Raw genomic sequence first — 23,905 nt, 5'->3', positions numbered from 1 at the left:
ATGCATAAAAACTATAAAAAAATCATAGCAGCAGCTTTGACCATATGTCGACAGTATTTGTGATGATTTTACCACGTTTTTAATTACTCCAGATCTAATATATTTATTTTCTGCAAGACTTAAAAAAGGTACTGCTTTTCCTAAGATAGGGGTAGGCTACAAGTTTCTCATAGCAACTGAAAGTATGATAGAGAATATTGTCTGCTGACCAAAGACAAAAAAAAAAAACATTGTTTTAAAAGCCTAGACTGCTGACAAAATGGGATTTAGAGTATAAACTTTATTCTATGTATTTCAATGGCACTTTTTTAAGGAAGCACTAAAGATTTTTATTGATTATAAGTTTTCTTTTTATCAAAAAAGGCCAAGTTATGTTGATAGAAAACTATTATCGTACAGCGCTATGTCTATGTGCCTCATGTTAATGATAATGCTGGACACCTAGGCAAACTGTTTTCGACTCAGAATTAAGCAAACTTGTGAATAAGTACTCGGAATGGAATTCGTTCGCTAGTTGAGGCGTACCTGTGTAAGATACTACAGGAAAAATCCTTTGTATATCTTAATATTATACAGTATTAGAAAAATGTTATTTTGATAATAAAATAAATTTTTGAATATACTTACCCGGTGATTATATAGCTGCAACTCTGTTGCCCGACAGACAACTCTACGGTAAAAACTCGCCAGCGATCGCTACACAGGTTGCGGGTGTGCCCAACAGCGCCATCTGTCGTCCAGATACCCAGTACTCAATGTAAACAAAGACTCAATTTTCTCCTCGTCCCACTGCGTCTCTATTGGGGAGGAAGGGAGGGTCCTTTAATTTATAATCACCGGGTAAGTATATTCAAAAATTTATTTTATTATCAAAATAACATTTTTCAATATTTAACTTAGCCGGTGATTATATAGCTGATTCACACCCAGGAGGGTGGGTAGAGACCAGCAATATATGCTTACACTTTTATGAGCTAAGAGTTTTTATTTCATTTTAGAAGTTATCAAAATAACAAAAACAAAATAAATAGGTACCTGGTAAGGAAGTCGACTTGAACAATTACTCTGCCTTTTAAGTACGTCTTCCTTACGGAGCCTCGCGATCCTCTTAGGATGCTGATCGACCCCTAGGATCTGAAGTATCAAGGGTTGCAACCCATACAACAGGACCTCATCAAAACCCCTAATCTAGGCGCTCTCAAGAAATGACTTTGACCACCCGCCAAATCAACCAGGATGCGAAAGGCTTCTTAGCCTTCCGGAAAACCCAAAAAACAACAATAAAAACATTTCAAGAGAAAGATTAAAAGGGTATGGAATTAGGGAATTGTAGTGGTTGAGCCCTCACCCACTACTGCACTCGCTGCTACGAATGGTCCCAGTGTGTAGCAGTTCTTGTAAAGAGACTGGACATCTTTCAAGTAAAATGACGCAAACACTGACTTGCTTCTCCAATAGGTTGCGTCCATTATACTTTGCAGAGATAAATTTTGCTTAAAGGCCACGGAAGTTGTTACAGCTCTAACTTCATGCGTCTTCACCTTAAGCAAAGTTCGGTCTTCCTCACTCAGATGTGAATGAGCTTCTCGTATTAACAATCTGATAAAGTCTGACCAAGCATTCTTTGACAAAGGCAAGGATGGTTTCTTAACTGAACACCATAAAGCTTCAGATTGGCCTTGTAAAGGATTAGTACGCTTTAAATAGAACTTAAGAGCTCTAACAGGGCATAAGACTCTTTCTAGTTTATTGCCTACGATCTCCGATAAGCTGGGGATATCGAAAGATTTAGGCCAAGGCCGAGAAGGCAGCTCATTTTTGGCTAGAAAACCAAGTTGTAGCGAACAAGTGGCTTTTTCTGACGAAAATCCTATGTTCTTGCTGAAGGCATGAATCTCACTGACTCTTTTAGCCGAGGCTAAGCATACCAGGAAAAGAGTCTTAAGAGTGAGATCTTTCAGGGAGGCTGATTGTAACGGCTCCAACCTATCTGACATGAAGAATCTTAGTACCACGTCTAAATTCCATCCAGGGGTAGCCAAACGACGCTCCTTGGTGGTCTCAAAAGACTTAAGGAGGTCTTGCAGATCTTTATGTTTGGAAAGATCTAAGCCTCTATGCCGGAAGACCGATGCCAACATGCTTCTGTAGCCCTTGATAGTGGGAGCTGAAAGGGATCGTCCTTTTCTCAGGTATAAGAGAAAAACAGCTATTTGAGCTACAGAGGTACTGGTCGAGGATACAGAAACTGACTTGCACCAGTCTCGGAAGACTTCCCACTTCGATTGGTAGACTCTAATGGAAGAAGCTCTCCTTGCTCTAGCAATCGCACTGGCTGCTTCCTTCGAAAAGCCTCTAGCTCTCGAGAGTCTTTCGATAGTCTGAAGGCAGTCAGACGAAGAGCGTGGAGGCTTTGGAGTACCTTCTTTACGTGTGGCTGACGTAGAAGGTCTACCCTTAGAGGAAGACTACTGGGAACGTCTACTAACCATCGAAGTATCTCGGTGAACCATTCTCTCGCGGGCCAGAGGGAAGCAACTAACGTCAACCTTGTCCCTTCGTGAGAGGCGAACTTCTGCAGTACCTTGTTGACAATCTTGAACGGTGGGAATGCGTAGAGATCCAGATGTGACCAATCTAGGAGGAAAGCATCTATATGTATTGCTGCTGGGTCCGGGACTGGAGAGCAATAGATTGGAAGCCTCTTGGTCAGCGAGGTTGCAAAGAGATCTATGGATGGTTTTACCCCAAGTGGCCCAAAGTCTCTTGCACACATCCTTGTGGAGGGTCCATTCGGTTGGAATTACTTGCCCTTTCCGACTGAGACAATCTGCTATGACGTTCAAGTCGCCTTGGATGAACCTCGTTACTAGGGAGATGTCTTGACCTTTTGACCAGATGAGCAGGTCCCTTGCGATCTCGTACAACGTCAGTGAGTGGGTACCTCCTTGTTGCGTCCGAGAAGAAACGTGGTTGGGAGTCTGAACAGCCAGGGGAAGACCCTCTCTTAGGTTGATATTGTCCTTCCACCAAGTCAGACAAGACTTTATCTTTTCGGAAACCGGGATCGAGACCGCTTCTAGCGTCTTGTCCTTTTTCCAGTGAAAAGCTAGATGGTATTGAAGAGGACGGAGGTGTAGTCTTCCTAGTGACACAAATTGTTCCACGGATGACAGCGTCCCTACCAGACTCATCCACAGCCTGACTGAGCAGCGTTCCTTCTTCAGCATCTTCTGGATGGATAGCAGGGCTTGATCTATTCTGGTGGCTGATCGTCTTGTTGTTCAGCAACGTCCTCATCAGAGGGTTCCTCATCCGAAAACTGATGAGGAAACAGCAACGGAGTGGGCAACGTCTGGCTCGCTGAGTCCGGTCGCACTGGTGGATGCGTGACGGAGCCGGACGCAACATCATGGAACTGCTGCACAGTCTGTGAACTGTCAACAACCATGGGTGCGCGAGGAAGCACAGCGTCAACCCGAGACTGTCTAGACCGTCTGGGTTGTGCAGTCAACACCCTACCGGGTTGCTGAGGTTGACGCACTGCGTCAAAACAAGTCACCTCTGCTGGTTGTTGAACGTCCTGAACGTCAACCACCACCTCCGAGCGTCGCTTAACGTCAACGTGCGGCTGGCAACCCACACTGGGTCGCATCGGTGGAGGAACCACCTCAACTGGCAGACGCGAGTAGGTTACCTCAGCGTCAACAGGGCGCACAACCGACCGGTTGGAAGGTTGTTGGCCAGAAGGTTCGGTAGCAACCTTCTCCGCATTAAAGTCCTCTATCAAGGACGCAAGCTTGGACTGCATGTCTTGCAGCAAAGCCCATTTAGGGTCTACGGGAGCAGGTGTGGCAACAGACGGGGTTAGCGACTGAGGCGGTACCGCTTACCATCCCTGAAAGCCTTGTTATGCATGACATAATTGTACAGCAAAACTTCAAAGGCTCGAAAACAGCTGTGAAGTTGACCTGTAAACAACTTGGAGCGTCTCCTGGCCAGGCGCCAGGGAGAGTCTACGAGAATTGAGAAGTCTATCTGGGCAGAGGCATGAACTCCCAAGCCGAGAACTTCTCTCGTGTCATATCAGACTCTCGCTCTAAAACCAGTTTAAAAGAAGGGAAAGCAAAGGCTATATCCCCCAAACTCCTCCTGGTGAAAAACCAGTCGCCTAGCCAACGTAAAGCTCTCTAGGAGAGCGAGAGAGCACTAGCTTAAAAACAACGGCTTCGAAGTAGCTAGGCCTAGTGTAAGCTCTGACGTTTAGGCGAACGAGGAGCAGCAGTTACAAAAAGATCCGGACAAAGATCCTTAAAAAAAATCATCATGATTTAATTAAAGTCCATAGGAGGCAAAGCAGCTTTAGGCTCCTCTCCATCTGACAGAGTCCTCAAGGGAATATCAGTAGGAGGGGGAACAGCAACTTCCTCATCTACAGGAACCTTGTCCGATAAAAGCTGAGTCTCAAGCAAGGGAGAGACCTACCGTGGTGGCAATGCTTTACAAGCAGAGTCCACACTCACTGGTGCATTAGTAGCGGACCAGAACGCAACGTCATGTAACTGCTTGACAGTCTGTGAACTGTCAACAACTGAACTGTCAACCACAACAGGTGCGTGAGGACGCACAGCGTCCACTCGAGACTGCTTTGACTGCCTAGACTGAGCAGTCAAAACAACTCTAGAATGCGGAGGTTGACGCACATCGTCAAAACAAGTCAACTCCGATTGTTAGTGAACGTCTTGAACGTCAACCGGAGCATCAGCAAGTGGCCTAACGTCCAAATGCGGCTGAAAAACCACACGAGACCGCATCGAGTGTGGTTCTAAACAACCTGACTGACGTGACTAAGCTACGCCAACGTCAACAGTAAGCACAAAGGAACGTTAGGTTGGCTGAAAGCCAGGATATCGATGAGATAAACGGCTAGACTCAACGGACTAATCGGTAGAATAGTCTTCCATAAGGGAGGCAAGCATATACTGCATGTCTTGCCATACAACCCATTAAGGATCAACGGAAATGGTTGTGGTAAGAGACGAGGGTAACGTCTGTGACCGCAACACTTTGCCAACAAAAAAAAGACTCTCGGAGTCTGTGTTACGCTTTTGTTAGGCGGCGAGCAGTTATCCGATGACTGCATAGGGTCAGAGCTGTCCTAATGGTTGTAACCAGGACGCTGGACCTGTCCTGAAAGGACTGACTTTCGCTTAAGGGCTTCGAAACCTTGTGACAGGTTTCTTATGCGAAAAGCCTTCGGATGACGAGGAGAAACAACGTCTCTCTCGTCTTATGGTAGGGGAGATCTTGGTAAGATACACCCGATACCATAGAGGGAAAACGTCTGTTCGTTGATCAAGGCCTCTCGAACCCATAAGTCGTTTGACATTACTTCTCCCCTGGGCTTGGGAGCATGCAAGAGGTCCCGGACTAGGTGAACGACAGGCACGAACAGACGAACCCTCGGACGCAACACTGTAACACTTTGCGCATATCACTTTATCACTTCGATTTTCTGTTTTGCACTTATTTCACTGAAATCGAAACTTTTACTGATTTCTACCTGAAACACGCAATTCTACCCTTCATTAAAAGGTAGTAATTGCGAAATCAGTCGTATAATGCAAGCTCATTAATACCAGCAAAAAACAAAAAACATATTTTAAGATAAAAAAATCAGTGGCTGGGAAAGAGACTAAACACTAGTTCATATAAACTACGTTTTCAATCTCTCACCGCACATAGCCTGGGGACGAGAATAAAAACCTAAAAACGTTTTATCCTTCCTCCCCGTACAGCGACTAGGGACGCGAGTAACACGAGAACAACGTTACCCGCTTGAACGGAACGTTTTCTCTCCTCTCTCTCCCTCCGTCTCTATCTCTCTCTCTCTTTCTCTCTTGATTTCGCACCTAAGAGAAGAGCCCAATTATATTTCGTCAAAAAAACATGTTATTTGACTAAAGGAAAAAACTGAAAGGTTTTTCAAATAAAAAGTTCCTTTAAATTAGAATTTAAAACATTTAAGCTAAGAAAGAATGAACAAAACGTCAGAATCGATTTACTCTTACTGCAAAGTGAAACCGTGATACACTCTCTCTCTATCGTAACGATAGAGCGCATGTTGAACGTCCTGAACGTCAACAACTGCGTAGCATAAATAAACTAAACGTTAGTTCATCTTTGAAAACAGTACGAAGACTATCAAAGAAATTCTTTCATAAAATATTACATTTAAAAAGTTTTAAATCCTTAGCTCTTTAAAAGCTAATTACGATATAAAGGGCTCAACGTTGATTAACTTCGGTTTCCAAGTTAGGACCGCCTACTCTCAGGAAAGGTCTATATAAACAAAACATTAAAATTTATTTTTATATGTTTATAATAAATGGAAAGTTAATCGAAGAGGCCTAATAAAGGCGGAGAGATATAAAATATATAGAGGAAAATCTATAACGTGATAAGATAATTACTAAAAGCCTAAACACACTTCCGTCTAAGGGAAGGGTCGGCCATTTAAAAGTGAAAGAAAGTCCATACTCTCTTTGTCACCATAATTAAATCTATCCAAAACGAGTTCAAGATTTAAGATGAAGATAAAACACCTGCATAGCGAAAGCTCAAAACTAGAATAAAGTACTTCACCAATTAGTTGTGAAAAAACTCGTTTAGCAACAGCGAGTAAGTACGTCTTGTCGATAGCTCGACAGAGAGAAAATTGAGTCTTTGTTTACATTGAGTACTGGGTATCTGGACGACAGATGGCGCTGTTGGGCACACCCGCAACCTGTGTAGCGATCGCTGGCGAGTTTTTACCGTAGAGTTGTCTGTCGGGCAACAGAGTTGCAGCTATATAATCACCGGCTAAGTTAAATATTGAAAAATTAACTTTAATGAACTTGTATAAGGATACTTTATTGATTTTCCAGCAAGGATATAGTTTTCACTCTCTAGGCGATGAGGATGATGATGAAAATAATAACCTATGTGACACTTGCATTTCTTAAAATACTGCAGTGCTCTTTGTTTCCGTGGAACAACTGGCCCACAGAAATAAAGTTATACACTTTCTCCAAGTTGTCACCTTCTTCTAATGCTTAGGAGTAGCTTTGGCTGAATATAGAGGTGCTCTCATATGTGCCATGACAAAGGTTGAAAAAAATTTTGGAGTATTACCTATTACCTATGTAGGCCTATATCTGTCAACTGTGGGAATAAATCCTAACATATAAATCAATTCTTCTCCCACTTACTTAATTTCATTTTTTTTTGCTGTACTTCTTTAACCATATCTATAACTATTTGAATAGTAGACATCAGATTCTCATTAATACATTTCCTTCTCTAATTAATATATTTTCAAAAACAATGAAAACTTTCTAATATTTTTCCCTATTTTATATTACATCATATACAAATTCTGAGAATAAATAAACCTTGTATGACATTAAAACCAATACAATCTGTATGAAGGCCCAAAAAAAATTCTTTCACTTCATAATTATTTCCTTATCCTAATGGTAGTATAATCATTAAAAGCCAGGGAAAGGAAAAATTTCCAGTTGTTATTTAAACCTCTGATATTTTAAGACCATTCATGTAGTGACTCAGAGTTGCTAGACAACGTAAATTATTATCAATTTTTAACCGGAAAAATACCATATTTCTTTTAGAATAAATCCAGCTTTTATGCACACTCATCCTTTACCTAAAACCTGCATTTTTGGTCGAAGACTGTGTGGGCATTACTTTCTTTTAATGAACAGACAGAAGAGCAGTACAAAGCCAAATATGCCACCTTTACCTCAACAGTCTAATACCCATAATGAAAAGTTCAATTTCTTTTTTACTGCCAGTGAAAACATAAGGGTGATGCTTAGTGATGTTGGAGAAGGGAACCCGATCATATAAATGATAGATTTATATAAAATAAACATTCTATTTGGTCAAAAAAATATATGTCAAACACGACCAACATTCATAAAGCGTGTAGTTCAAATCATTATTATTATTATTATTATTAAATGCTAAGCTACAACCCTAGTTGGAAAAGCAGGATGCTATAAGCCCAGGGGCCCCAACAGGGAAAATAGCCTAGTGAGGAAAGGAAATAAAGAAAAATAAAATATTTTAAGTATAGTAACAACATTAAAATAAATATTTCCTATAAAAACTATAAAAACTTAAACAAAACAAGAGGAAGAAAAATTAGATACAATATTGTGGCCGAGTGTACCCTCAAGCAAGAGAACACTAACCCAAAACAGAGGAAGACCATGGTACAGAGGTTATGGCACTACCCAAGACTAGAGAACAATGGTTTGATTTTGGAGTGTCCTTCTCCTAGAAGAGCTGCCTACCATAGCTGAAGTCTCTTCTACCCTTACCAAGAGGAAAGTAGCCACTGAACAATTACAGTGCAGTAGTTAACCCCTTGAGTGAAGAATAATTGTTTGGCAATCTCAGTGTTGTCAGGTGTTTGAGGACAGAGGAAATCTGTAAAGAATAGGCCAGACTATTCGGTGTCTGTGTAGGCAAAGGGAAAGAACCGTAACCAGAGAGAAGGGTCCTATGTAGTACTGTCTGGCCAGTCAAAGGACCCCATGACTCTCTACACCGTTTTAAGAACGCGCAGAGCATCCAGAGAACGATAACCAGTCTGACGGTGGAGGAGGAGCATGAACCGAGGTCATGCTAAGCTCAGACAGCTGTCCTGCAACTGGGTGAGTTGGATGTTTCCTGACAGTTGCCGACGTCCTAAAGGATGTTTGGCAGTAGAGCTTTCTTCGGTAGAATAAAAAATGCTCAGGACTGGTCCAAAGACTACAACCAGAAGCTTATGGTATCATGATAGGACGCTGATTGACTGTGTCCACCTTCCTCTTCAGAGGTCTGGAAGCTTGACGCCAGCCTCGTCTGGGCGTTGTGTCATCCGAAGGTGACTAAAACACTTTTACCTCACCTTTCCTATGATGAAGGAATTTAGGAGGGAGATTCATGCTCCTCAAATCCCAAAGGTAATGAATGGTACTTTAAGCATCTATGTAATGATCCTAGAATCTACAACAGTACCATATTCTAAAACTGAGTTAAGAAAAAGTTTGTAAAAAATAAAGGTCCCAATCTAGAAAATATGTAATTACATATGTCAGTTGAGACGGTAATGATTATCATAAATGGTAGACAGACACTGATAACCTGGACAATCTATATCTGTCAGCATACCATTAAGATGGAAAGCAGATGAAGAATCTCTTGTACCATCACTCAAAAGGAAAAACCTACCTCGGACCCAGTGATGGACCCATTGAAAAAGTATCAAATATAAAAGTTAGCGAATGTTGACTGACATCAAGTCCCTGTATTATTCATAAAAGTTCACATCAAAATTGCATTGAAAAACTAACTAGTCAAAAAAAACTTCGCTCATGTACTGACGCCTTCAATTCCCTTCCACTGCCTTCATCATAAACTCTAATGAAGATCTGTTCAAGCAAACAAGATATTGTATTCTTCAAAATATGCTTCCTGGTATGAACTGATGATCAGAGAACAGAAAGCCTTCAGAGGATACATAACGATTTTTAATAGCCATCCAGGATATACGGTAAATAGATGTCTCTACCAGGGTTATGCATATCTTTTTTCAGAAAAGTGGAAGGCAAGTAAAGCATAATATGACAATGAACTCCAGAGCAAAAAATAATAAAGAACTGATAACTATACCTCTCTAAAAGGCATGTTTCCTTTAACTACATGAAGTTCACTCTTACTTCCTGATGACAAAAATGCTAAAGAAAAACCATCTTGAAGGGAAAATTCTCTCAATGAACTATATTGAAATGACTTGCAAGGAGCCAAGGTTATGATTTCTAAAATATTCAGCCCTACTGTGGCAATTTCCAAGTCCTATAAAGAATTTTCAACTGAACATGTTGAATTAAAGAATTAATTTTTCAAGCACAAAATCTAACTCAAAGGATTATAAATTTATGAAAAATTTATAATTGGGACACAAAGCCAGAAAAATTCTCCTGTTAAAGTCAGTACCGTACAATGAAACTAACATTACCTTTAAGAATCTGAGTGCCTGAACGAAAGGCATACACATCTGTGCTGTCCCTAAAATGCATCCAATTTTGATGTTGCCCAGTTTTGGTTTGGGCTATGAAGTAAATCTGTACTGAGGATCATAATAAGCAGATCAACTCTTGATGCCCCTTAGAAATGCCAAAGAGGTGCTGACTCCGATATACAGCTGCTGTTGCTGTACTGGGTCTATGCAGGTGCATAGTCACAGCTTGGTTTGCTTTGAAACACTTGCCACTGAACCCCCAGGAGGAGAGTATCGTTATTTGAGAATAGGCTACAGAATATCCTTTATGGGTCATTTTCAAAACATGCTGCCCCACCAAGTTGTACAAAAACATAAATAGCTATTAATTCAATAGCAACTTGTCAGACAAGGATTGGTGAAAACCACTGACCACATCTGGAGTCTCAGAAACAACACCCTCAGGCTTCAAGTAATCCTGAAATACTCTACAACAAGTACTGCTGCCAAGCGAGACATGACCAAAAAATTGGTGTGGAAGAGACATAAACATGAAGAGGTAGGATCTTTAAATCTTTCTCTGGTAAGCAGCCCTTTTTGCAAACAATTGCCATTAGAAAAGGCAAGTAGCTAATCCTTGCTCAACTCCCAGGAGACTGACTCAGTAGCAAAAATACTTGTCTGTAGCAACTGACACAGAGGTGTGAATCTTCACTACACTGGACATTCATACATGACAAAGCTTGCATGTACTGTAGATAAGAGACCCACAAAGGAAAAAATAGAGTAAAATAATACTCAAACACTAAGCACACTATCTAGAATCAATAGTCCACATATTTATATTCATAAGTTCAAAATTAAAAGGCATACCACAATTTACCAATATAAATGAGGTGGAGTAGGTAACTGACAGGTATCAGAAGGTTCGGTGATGCAGGCCAAGTAGCTTTGATTTGCTTTATTTTTCTGTCACTTGAGAACAAGGCCAGTCTTAATGTCCAGAGACCATGAATGTCAGGTTTTAAATGGATAGGTATGTTTTTAAACAAATCAAGACTTATTACCATTAACTGTACATCATTAATAGAAAGAAAAATGACATAATTTGCATGTAACTAATTTAGCATCAAGAATGAAACCAGTTTCTTGAAAAAATGGCTATAAACTATACACAAGATTAAATGCCAATAAAAAATGATCTTACCCACTTTGTGGCCTCAAACATTTTGACATCCAAGGGGTCACCTGTTAGATTCCCATGTAGATAAGTTAATGAGTGGCATGTAGCCATGCCCGCAACCAGATGGGAAGTATGTCCAATACTTGAGGCATCCATAACAGGGGCACTCAATTTGCCTTGTTCAACCTCAAGTACACCCCATACTTCTAAGCCATCTTCGGTTAAGGTTCCAGTCTATGAGAAATGCATGAAAATAAGTTACAATGCAATATTTTTTTTTTAGTAAATCGCTCATATACTATATAATCACAGAGATAAATGATAAATATTTGATTCAATTTAGTTTTTCACTTCTCTAATTCAATACTTCATTGAATTTGATACAACTTGACAAAGGATGATATTTAAAATATAGTTTTGTGAAAATAAACATGAAAACCCTGAATGAAAAAAGGAAATATTCTACTTGAAAAAAAAATCTAAAACTAAAATGAATAATTTTAATACTTACCAGAATTCTTGTGCTATTCATTCTTATATGAGAAATGACAGAAAATCTGGAAAAAGGTGCTAGTAGTAAATAAAAAGGCTGTGCAAACAAGAGTCCCTCATTGCCATTTTGATTTCTCATTCATCTTCAGTGAAGAACGAATTCACAGCCACTAACAGTGGCGAGGCATGTGGAACTTAAAAATTCCAGGGAGGTAGTGGAATAATCAATTTTAGTTTGAAAATTAGGTTTATTATAATAAAACTTCCTGCAATACATGTGGTGAAAAATACATTGTCCTGGTACGATGGACAGAGTTACCAATTAAATATTAGCTAGATTAATAAATCAATACTTAACAGAAAAACATACCTTTGACTCAAATTTGGTAGAAACCAAACCATGGTCTAGCCAACCCGCCTGCATATCCTACCTAAATAAGGATAGTCACTGCTAGTGATAACTTGAAATCATTCCTATAACTAACATTGAATTTTAACCTAACTTGAGGCTGTATTATGAAATCTTACCCAAATTATTTACTTCCTAAATCCAATCCAGTAAGTAAAAATTTAAAAAGAGAATTAACTACCTTAAAATTGACAATTATTAAAACTACACTTGACTTCCCTGAAATAATTATTAACACTTTTTTAAAATGATTTTGGGGTTTAGATTTTTAAACTTAACCTCTGATCTGTTAAATCCTCCCTAAGCCCCATTTTAATGCTCTAGCTGGACTTAGATGGTTCTCATCACTGCCACTAAAAATCTCCTTTAGGAGAGGGATAAGTACATGATAACCTCTTGGACAAAGGTTAAATGAATGCACCCTTATGGTTGAATAAAAATAAAGCAAAGATAGTCTGTAATTCCCTTATTTTGAATGTTGCTAAAACTAAATTAAATCAAACTTTTAACTGTTTAAGATACTTGAAGGGCACTTGACCTGAGGTTCAAACTCTTTTGCACAACAACTGAACTATACCTGACTGGGTTTTAAGCTGAAGACCTTTCAATACTGGAGGACCTAACACTATCGCTAATGACTTCACTACAAGTTAATTCTCACCCAACATGTATTAGAAATCAGCAAATAATACTGCACAATACCATATTACAACTTAACGATCCTCTGTTAATAATATGCGAGCAATTCTCGATAGTGTCCCCTTGAGATCCACAGACTATTTCAAGAGAATTCAACATCTCATGCTCGAGTGTTACCAGCACTTCCTAAATACTGTCAGAACCAAGAAAGAGGTGTCAAGAAAAGTCACTTTCTAGCTTTGTGAGAACAGATTGGGGCAATTATCTCCCTTGTTCTTTCCAAGTTCTTTTGAAAGACAAGTTCTCACTTCCTCCTCCAAAGAAGAGAGAAAGTTTTCTTCATATAAGAGGTTAACATTAACAAATTGTACACATACTTTGAGTAGCTAACTGGCAAGACCTGTCCTGAAGATGGAACAATAGTAGTTATAGGTATATGATATATAAAGGAGCCTAACATAGCCTAAAACCTTCATGTTAAAGCAATAGAGGAAGTTCTCATACATGATTGAAGAGATTCCAGGATTTTTTTTTCAATAATTCCAATCCTACTGCCTAAAAACCACTACGCTCTATACATAAGATCCTTTTATAAAGTCGTATGGTGGGTACATCATACAAGTAAGGTACATACGATTCCTTGGCAAGGAACGCATTTCAAATGAGGATCCACTTTCATATGCAGTAACTTCCTCACATTGTATACTATCAAAATAAAGCTCATCTTAACAGATTTGGTAGATATTCTTCTATTACTACTAACTATGAACTGACATAAAAGTACTACAGTATACGAAAAAAAAAATTTAAAGCACAAAAAATAAATGCGACCAGCCACTGCCAGGACTAAAGGACGACAGAGAAATCAGAGTGATGTAAACTACAAGGGGGCACAGTTTACACAATTTCTCTATATACCAGTGCCTCTTTCCAGCAAAACCCAAGAGTTTCAGAGTTTCCATTTTAGCCAAAGCTCTTCATGTCAGAATGAATAGCGCATGAATTCTTGAAATTTTGATTAAAAAATTTTATTTTTATTAGTAAAATAAATTTTTGAATATACTTACCCGATAATCATGTAGCTGTCAACTCCGTTGCCCGACAGAATTCTACGGGAGGGATACGCCAGCTATCACAATACTAGAAGGGGGTGTACTCACCAGCGCCACCTGTGGCCAGGTACTACAGTACTTCTTGTTGACACCTCCTCAATTTTTCCTCGGTCCACTGGTTCTCTATGGGGAGGAAGGGAGGGTCAATTAAATCACGATTATCGGGTAAGTATATTCAAAAATTTATTTTACTAATAAAAATAACATTTTTCAATATTAAACTTACCCGATAATCATGTAGCTGATTCACACCCAGGGGGGTGGGTGAAAACCAGTGTACAAGATTAAAGGATAGCTAAGTATCCCGTATTTCATATAATCAGTTATCTCAAAATAACAATGAAATAATAAGTACCTGGTAAGGAAGTCGACTTGAACCGTTACTCTGCCTTTTTTTAAGTTCATCTTCCTTACTGAGCGCAGCGTTCCTCTTAGGAGGCTGAATCAACTCTAAGGTGCTAAAGTATATAGGGCTGCAACCCCTACTAAAGGACCTCTACACAACCTCTAACCCAGGCGCTTCTCAAGAATGAATTGACCACCCGCCAAATCAAAAGGATGCGGAAGGCTTCTTAGCCTACCGTAACAACCATAAAAACAACAATAAAAGCATTCAAGAGAAAGGTTAAAAAAGGTTATGGGATTAAGGGAATGTAGTGGCTGAGCCCTAACCTACTACTGCACTCGCTGCTACGAATGGTCCCAGGGTGTAGCAGTTCTCGTAAAGAGACTGGACATCTTTAAGATAAAATGATGCAAACACTGACTTGCTCCTCCAATAGGTTGCATCCATTATGCTCTGCAGAGAACGGTTTTTATTAAAGGCCATCGAAGTAGCTACGGCTCTCACTTCATGGGTCCTTACCTTCAGCAAAGCAAGGTCTTCCTCCTTTAAGTGAGAATGGGCTTCTCTAATCAGAAGCCTTATATAATACGAAACCCCGTTTTTGGACATGGGCCTCGAAGGGTTCTTGATTGCACACCATAAGGCTTCTGACTGTCCTCGAATAGGTTTTGACCTATTAAGATAAAATTTCAGAGCTCTGACAGGGCAAAGAACTCTTTCTAGCTCGTTACCTACCATGTTGGAGAGGCTAGGTATTTCAAACGATCTAGGCCAAGGACGTGAAGGAAGTTCATTCTTAGCTAAGAATCCGAGCTGTAAAGAACATGTTGCAGATTCGGATGTGAACCCAATGTTCTTGCTGAAGGCATGAACCTCACTGACTCTTTTAGCTGTTGCAAGGCAGACGAGAAAAAGAGTCTTGAGGGTAAGGTCCTTGAAGGAAGCTGACTGGAGAGGTTCGAACCTAGGCGACATAAGGAACCTTAAGACTACGTCTAGATTCCAGCCTGGAGTGGGTAGACGACGTTCTTTAGTAGTCTCAAAAGACTTAAGAATGTCTTGAAGGTCCTTGTTGGAAGAAAGGTCCAAACCTCTGTGGCGGAGAACTGAAGCCAACATACTCCTGTACCCTTTAATCGTAGGAGCTGAAAGGGATCTCTCATTCCTAAGATGTAATAGGAAGTCAGCTATTTGGGTCACAGAGGTATTGGTAGAGGAAACTGCATTGGCTCTACACCAGCTCCGGAAGACTTCCCACTTGGATTGGTAGACTCTACGAGTGGATACCCTCCTTGCTCTGGCAATCGCACTGGCTGCCTCCTTCGAAAAGCCTCTAGCTCTAGCGAATCTTTCGACAGTCTGAAGGCAGTCAGCCGAAGAGCGTGGAGGTTTGGGTGCAACCTGTCTACGTGAGGTTGACGTAGAAGGTCCACTCTTAGAGGGAGAGTCCTGGGGACGTCGACCAGCCATTGTAGTACCTCTGTGAACCATTCTCTTGCAGGCCAAAGGGGAGCAACCAGCGTCAGCCGTGTCCCTTCGTGCGAGATGAACTTCTGAAGGACTTTGTTTATGATCTTGAACGGTGGGAATGCGTAAAGGTCGAGATGGGACCAGTTCAGCAGAAAAGCATCCACATGAACTGCTGCTGGGTCTGGAACTGGGGAACAGTACAAAGGAAGTCTCTTGGTCATGGAGGTGGCAAACAGGTCTATTGTCGGCTGACCCCACAAGGTCCAAAGTCTGTTGCACACGCTCTTGTGGAGGGTCCATTCCGTGGGGATGACCTGATCCCTTCTGCTTAGGCGATCTGCTGAGACGTTCATGTTGCCCTGAATGAACCTCGTAACTAGGGTGAGGTTTAGACTTCTTGACCAAATGAGGAGGTCCCTTGCTATCTCGTATAGGCTCCTCGAATGGGTCCCTCCTTGCTTGGAGATGTAAGCCAAGGCTGTGGTGTTGTCGGAGTTCACCTCCACCACCTTGCCTAGCAGGAGGGACTTGAAGTTCAATAGGGCTAAATGAACTGCTAGTAGCTCCTTGCAGTTGATGTGGAGCGTTTCCTGTTCCTCGTTCCACGTTCCCGAGCACTCCCGTCCGTTCAAGGTCGCGCCCCAGCCCGAGTCCGATGCATCCGAGAAGAGATGAAGATTGGGGGTCTGAATCGCCAACGATAGGCCCTCCCTGAGAAGGAGATTGGTCTTCCACCACAAGAGAGTGGTCTTCATCTCTTGGGTGACTGGGATAGAGACTGCTTCGAGAGTCAAACCCTTGTCCCAATGAGCTGCTAGATGGAATTGAAGAGGGCGGAGGTGGAGTCTCCCTAGCTCGACGAACAGGGCCAACGATGAAAGGGTCCCTGTGAGACTCATCCACTGTCTCACCAAGCAACTGCTCCTCTTCAGCATGCTCAGGATGTAATCTAGGGCTTGGCTTATCCTTGGGGCCGATGGAAAAGCCCGAAAATCCTGACTCCGAATCTCCATTCCCAGGTACACAATGGATTGGGAGGGAATGAGCTGGGACTTTTCTAGATTGACTAACAGACCCAGTTCTTTGATCAAGTCCAAAGTCCAGTTGAGATTCTCCAGACAGCGACAACTCGTGGAGGCTCTCAACAGCCAGTCGTCTAAATAAAGGGAGGCTCTGATGTCCGATAAGTGGAGGAATTTTGCTATATTCCTCATCAGATGCGTAAACACCATAGGAGCTGTGCTTAGGCCAAAACACAGGGCTTGGAATTGGTAGACAACCTTTCCAAAAACGAATCTCAGGAAAGGTTGGGAGTCTGGATGAATAGGAACGTGAAAGTAAGCATCTTTCAGGTCCAACGAGACCATCCAGTCCTCCTGCCTGACCGCTGCTAGGACCGACTTCGTCGTCTCCATCGTGAACGTCTGCTTGGTGACATAAGCATTGAGCGCGCTGACGTCCAGCACCGGTCTCCAACCTCCTGTCTTCTTGGCCACCAGAAAGAGACGGTTGTAGAAGCCCGGGGATTGATGGTCCCGGACTATAACCACTGCCTTCTTCTGTAAAAGGAGCGACACCTCCTGGTGCAACGCTAGCCTCTTGTCCTTTTCTTTGTAGTTGGGAGAGAGGTTGATGGGAGATGTGGTCAGAGGGGGTTTGCGGCAGAATGGTATCCTGTAACCCTCCCTCAGCCAACTGACAGACTGGGCGTCTGCACCTCTCTTTTCCCAGGCTTGCCAGAAGATCTTGAGTCTGGCTCCTACTGCTGTCTGGAGAGGAGGAGAGTCAGTTTTTGCCTTTAGAAGCCTTGGAACCTTTCCTAGACTTGCTCCTGGAAGAGTCTGGACGGGAGCTTCCTCGGCTGGGGGCTCTACCACGAAAGGGCGGAATAAACCTCGTAGCAGGAGTATCAGCCACTGGGGTGCGATAAGTCCTGGGGACTGAGGTAGCAACCTTAGTCTTACGAGCTGATGAGGCCACAAGATCATGGGTGTCCTTTTGTATCAGGGCCGCAGACAAGTCCTTAACAAGCTCTTCGGGAAACAGGAACTTAGAGAGCGGAGCGAAAAGGAGTTGAGACCTTTGACAAGGTGTGATGCTGGAGGAAAGGAAGGAACAAAGCTGCTCCCTTTTCTTAAGCACTCCTGACACAAACATTGAAGCAAGCTCGCCAGATCCATCCCTAATAGCCTTATCCATGCAGGACATTAAGAGCATGGCTGAGTCCTTGTCCGCAGGGGAGGTCTTCTTGCTAAGGGCCCCCAGGCACCAGTCTAGGAAATTGAACATCTCAAAGGCTCTAAATACACCCTTAAGGAAGTGATCTAGATCGGAGAAGGTCCAGCAAACCTTAGAGCGCCTCATTGCTGTTCTACGAGGAGAGTCTACCAAACTTGAGAAGTCAGCCTGGGCAGAGGCAGGTACTCCCAAGCCTGGTTCCTCTCCTGTGGCATACCAAACGCCCGCTTTAGAAGTGAGCTTAGTCGGAGGAAACATAAAGGAAGTCTTTCCTAGTTGCTGCTTAGACTGCAACCACTCCCCTAAAATTCTTAACGCTCTCTTAGAGGACCTTGCAAAGACGAGCTTAGTATAAGTAGACTTGGCCGGCTGCATGCCCAGCGAAAACTCAGATGGCGGAGAGCGGGGGGTAGCAGAGACAAAATGGTCTGGGTATACCTCTCTGAAAAGAGCCAAGACCTTACGAAAGTCAATAGGAGGCGGAGAAGACTTGGATTCATCCACGTCTGATGAGGGATCCAGGTGTGCAGCCTCATCATCAGAAACCTCATCACCAGAGTGTAGCGAAGTGAGAGGTAAGGTATGCTGAACAGCAGAATCTGCACGAGCGGGAGCAAAAACGCTTGTGGTTTCATCCTCAAGTCTCTGCTGCTGAGGCAAAACCTGAGGTTCAGGCTGCAAAGGCTGGTCAAAAGGAGTAGCAGAAGGAAGGCGCATGGGCGGAGGAGGCTGACTCCTGGCATGAGAGTCTTGCCTCAAGGGTTGCGCTTGCTGTAAGGTGAGCGGATGCGCAGTAGCAAGTTCCTGAGGAACGAGTTGAGGTTCCTGAGGTGTGAGCTGCGAGAGTTGGGGTAGAGGCTGCGCAGAACGCATTACTTGTCTCGCGAGTTGAGGTTCCTGAGGCGCAAGGCTAAGGTGTTGAGGCTCTCGCCTTGAGGAGGGTTGAGGTCGCTGCAGCGAGAGCTGAGGTGTCTGCCTCATGGATGGGAGAGGTTGTTGTACCTCAAGAGAGTGTTGCCTCACTGGTGGAACCGCAAGTGGAAGCGGAGGAAGTAAGGTATAAGCTTCCTGTTCCCATTGCTGAGGTTGCCTTAAGGAAGGCGGAGGTAGCTGCACACCACTGGAAACTGGTAACTCAGTACGTGGTAAGGTATCCTGAGGAGCCTCAACATCGTACGCCTGGCAGGCAGGACTGCGGTTAGGCGGAGCGATCGCAGGAGGAGGTGTAACCTTCTCAGCCTGACACTCACGCATCAAGACCGCAAGTTGTGACTGCATGGACTGCAGTAGAGTCAACTTGGGGTCGGCAGACACTAAGGTCTGCTGAGGCAAAGCCTTAACAGAAGAGATCTGTTGCGGCAGCACCTTACTCCTCTTAGGAGGAGTGCCTTCAACTGATGACTGCGGCGAGTCAGAGCTGATCCAATGACTGCAGCCAGGTTGTAGAGCTCTTGAGGTCTGGACTCTGCGTTTGAGAGGTCTTGAGACCTGAGTCCAACGTTTCCTCCCTGACAATTCTTCAGCAGACGAGTAAAAGACGGGCTCAATCGTCTGCGGGTGGGAGTGACGGTCTCTGGAAGACACGCCCGCAACCACCGAGGATACTTCTGTGCGCCGATCAAGGCCTGCCGAACCCTTTTGCCCTTCGACATTGCTTCTCCCCTGGGCTTGGGAGCTTGCAAGAGGTCCCGGACTGGGAGGACGACTGGCACGCACAGAAGTACCCTCACGCACCACACTGACACTGACACTAGCACTTGGCACTGCACTGACACTAGCACTCGTCACAGCACTGGCACTATTACCACCCACTGCACTCTTGACCTTAAGTTCCTTGACTTCGGCCATAAGAGACTTATGATCACTAACCACCGACTCCACTTTGTCACCTAAAGCCTGAATGGCACGCAAAACAACAGACATATCAGGTTGAGGGCAAATAGTAGGTTCGGGGGTAGCCACTACAGGGGGAGGAAAAGGTAGGGGATCATGAGGTGAGGAAAAAAGTGAAGAGCGAGAAGAACTCCTCCTAACTCTCTCTCTCTCTAACTTGGTTGAATACTTAAGAAATCGGACAAAATCAAGTTCCGAAAGTCCGGCGCATTCCTCACATCGATCTTCCAACTGACAGGGTCTTTCCCTACAGTCAGAACAAGCGGTGTGAGGATCTACCGAGGCCTTCGGAATACGCCTATTACAAGACCTACATCGTCTATGGGGTGGGGCTTGTGAAATGTCAGACATCTTGAATCAAAGAGTTAGCCAAGTGGGGATTCCAAATCAAGCAAAAAGATCAGTACTAAATAATAGCTATCTAAGCTAATATAGAAGTTTTCCAGTAAAGCGACAGCCGAAATCTGAGAGAAATACTTCACCAAAAGCCGTGAAAATACTCCAAGATCATAAGCGTATCCCAGAACGTCTTGCCGGAAGCACGACAGAGGAAAAATTGAGGAGGTGTCAACAAGAAGTACTGTAGTACCTGGCCACAGGTGGCGCTGGTGAGTACACCCCCTTCTAGTATTGTGATAGCTGGCGTATCCCTCCCGTAGAATTCTGTCGGGCAACGGAGTTGACAGCTACATGATTATCGGGTAAGTTTAATATTGAAAATAAGTTATTTCATTTTTAAATACAATATACAGTATATTGCTCATTCCAGATCACAAAATAAGATATGTAATTTAATAAGAACTCAAAACATTAAGTTAAAAATTCTTGAAACTCACCTTATCAAAGCAAACTAATTTCAATTTTCCTGAAACATTTATTCTAGGGGGTGAAATACAAAATATACCCTTCTTCTTCAGTCGATTCTGTGCATAATATGTACCAACTGTCATGGCTGCTGGAAGAGCGGGAGGGACAACAATTGTTACGATATCCAGAGTCCTTACTAAAGTCTTTATGACAGTTTCCTGTAAGTGGACATAAAAAAGATTTAATATTTTCTCTTAAAGAATTATAAAATTTGATAGCTTATAAGAATCTACATCATCACTTTCAGCAGACTAAAAGTTAGTATAATCTTAGGCCAGCATAAACTGGTACACCATAGCACCATTAAATCCTTATATACCTTCTGCTAGCCACACAAAGAATTATTATTCAACAACATTTTTTTCCTTCACTGTATTCAATAGCATCCCACTGTATACCTATTCAATATTCACAGGCATTTTCCATTAAATATTCAATTAAAATGTTTGCCCATAATTTTTTAACAGAACTACTGTAATTTTAGTTACCAGACATTGACAAGCATGCTTAGATAATAAGAGCATATGTTTATTATAAACAAGTAATAAATCAATTTTCAAATACAAACCCCTTAAAACAGGTGGTTGAACATGAAGAATCTACAGGCAAGCTCATTAAAATGACCATTACTAATGTGGGAATAACAGGGAGGGGTTAGTGGTCCAAATAATAAGAAATGTGGAGAAACTAACACAAAAAAGCACATTCAGTGACAGTGAAATACAAATTCTGTTGGATTTGTTAAGTAACAAGAAAAAATGGAGCAGGACTCCTAGTGACTGATAAATGGATAGGATAAGGTCACAAAACTTACGGAAGCAACTAAGTACTGCAAGCAGTGAGATTATTCAGTGTGAATTAATTAGTCATTGGAAAGTATTTGGCATCACAGATTTAAAGCTCATTAATGCTGATGTCAAAAGCAGAATTCTTATGATAAAATTTATTATTTACTAGCCTATGTAAATTTGGCCATCATCCTGGTGAACACTTGAAGGATTGCACCAAGACCAAAAGACCTACACTTTTATAGGTATATAATTGAATGAGTATACCTATGGAACATTTGACGGTATTTCCATTAGAAAATTTGCGAGAATTGCAAACATTTGGTAACTAGGACAACCCGTACTGGATTTCTACCTCCTGACACTTTTGGGACAAAAGATGATTTGTTGTACAGGATCCTAATATTTCTATCAAAATTATCCTTTGTTGTATTTTCTAGCTAACTTTGGTTAACTGGACAAGTTGAAAAGACTAGGAAATAGAGAAATTTAAGAATTTTCTTTGAGTACAACTGGTACACACAGATTGGGACAAAGCATCTTCTGGCATCTCTGCCTGATAAAATGGAAAACACTTTTCTTTAATTCAATTTATACTTTATTACATGACTGCATCCTTAATAAGAGATCCTTGATCTTTTCTTGTTTTCCTGCCAAAGTTAAGTGTCATGTGTTCACTATGTTCACATTAATAGCAATAAAAAATCTGGGTACTCAAGTTTTGAAACATTTATTTTACATTTGATTCGTCAGTAAACAATAACAGACTTGAAAAAAGAGACCATGTAGTGTGATTCTGAAATGAATTTTATATTAACCAGAATTATTATTTTCACATCATCAAGAAATAATAATAACCTGGATAGGGAGGGCAACAGAAGAAATCAAAGCTTATTTGAAGGATTAGATTCACTTGCACTTAACCATAATGACAATAGCATCTCAACAACACTGAAACTATACTTATTACCAACAAAAGTATTATAAGAAAAAGGTAGCCTAGGCAATATAGTAAAACAAATTTGGCTAGTATATATAAAACTTGTAGCAGACATCAAAGGTAAAGAAAAGGATAAGCCATCGGTTAACTAAACTTTATATGAACGATTGGAAATGTAAGTAGAATACTGCATAATTTTAATTATTCCATAAAAGATTTAAATTGTCATTCAAGTCTATGTTCCCCCTCATCACTAGCCTACCTCCCACACAATCTTATCGTGTTGGAAGAGAAAATAGCAATAGCCTGATAGAAATTATCCCCTGAAAAATCAATTCCCTCTTACTTCTTTTAGGTTCTAATCAGCTTACATTTTTTCTTTTTATTAATAAACACCTTGTGAAGGCACAGTTTCTACCCAGCAGTATGAGTACGATAGCTTGCAGACTAGTCTCCAAAGATGAAGGATATAGGGGCTCAAGGAGAAGATTTTTTTTAGGTATTTTAGGGCTGAGAAGCTTGTTTTGCAGATATAAGCTATGTGACTACATGTAAGATTCAACAAAAATAAACAATTCATAGACAGTTAGAAAAAATTATATGCAAATACAGTCTAATAAATTAATTTCCCGTAAATGAAAAAAAGATAAAATTTAATTTTAGCCTTGAATCTATCACTCTACAGTCTTCTGCCTATTGAACCACTAACCCTCTGGATCATGTTTTAAAGGTCTCTCAAGAATGGCTGAAGCAAGGGACACGACATTGCCCTAGTGACTGATCATATATACATTGATCAGTGCCCATGACCACTCTCAATCTATCTAGTACCAGAGAGAACCAGGCAATAGCTGCTGATGACTCAGAAGGGAGACCTATGGGCTTCCCCAAACAACCCCATCACTAGCTCACAAGAATGGTGAGATTACAGACACTACTAGAAACTATCGAGCTTGAGCGGGTATCAAACTCGCTCCAACAGATTACCAAGCGGGAATGATTCCTTTAGGGTACCACCCTTTGATATCACTGAATTACTTTTCCCACTTTTTATGTACTCTGGAAATAAGGCTGAGAGAATTGTACTGATAGTAGGAAGGGCGAAACTTTAATACTAATTGGTGTGTATAAAAAAAAGAGGTATGCATAAAAAATTTGTTATATAACATGAAAACTATTGGCTCCCTCACATTTGTGTTAAATCTTGTTCAAAGTGCAATTTAGTTAGAAGGCTAAGTAGCTAAATACTCCAGTGTTTGAATAGGCCTCTAGAATCATGGAAACTACTTAATAACTGTTATTGATCAGGAAACAAGACTCTGGTGTGAACTAACATGGCATTTGTATTCAAATATCCTCTTCAGGTTTCCATAAAAATACTGAAAATTCATTGACATTAGGAAGAAATTATTAACCATAATTGTCTGCATCACTTAGTTTCAAAAAAGGACACATTTACCACTTACTTGAAGAA

At 41.5% G+C, this 23,905-nt stretch overlaps 1 protein-coding gene across 11 annotated transcripts in view; it reads right to left on the bottom strand.

The window, feature by feature from the left end:
• LOC137632617 (polyamine-transporting ATPase 13A3-like) overlaps positions 1-23,905 on the bottom strand; it is a 236,480-nt gene that overhangs the window by 87,996 nt on the left and 124,579 nt on the right. For all 11 annotated transcript variants that reach the window (XM_068364671.1, XM_068364669.1, XM_068364673.1 and 8 more), the window contains 2 exons: positions 20,673-20,861; positions 11,262-11,471 (listed from right to left, as the gene is read on the bottom strand). In XM_068364671.1, coding sequence (XP_068220772.1) covers positions 11,262-11,471; positions 20,673-20,861 — 399 coding nt within the window. The remainder of the gene's footprint in view (positions 1-11,261; positions 11,472-20,672; positions 20,862-23,905) is intronic.

Source organism: Palaemon carinicauda, chromosome 41 (genome assembly GCF_036898095.1).
Source record: "Palaemon carinicauda isolate YSFRI2023 chromosome 41, ASM3689809v2, whole genome shotgun sequence".
Classification (NCBI taxonomy): Eukaryota; Metazoa; Arthropoda; class Malacostraca; order Decapoda; family Palaemonidae; genus Palaemon; species Palaemon carinicauda.
Note: the sequence above shows the minus strand (reverse complement) of the source record. Positions and strands in the feature narration are given on the sequence as shown.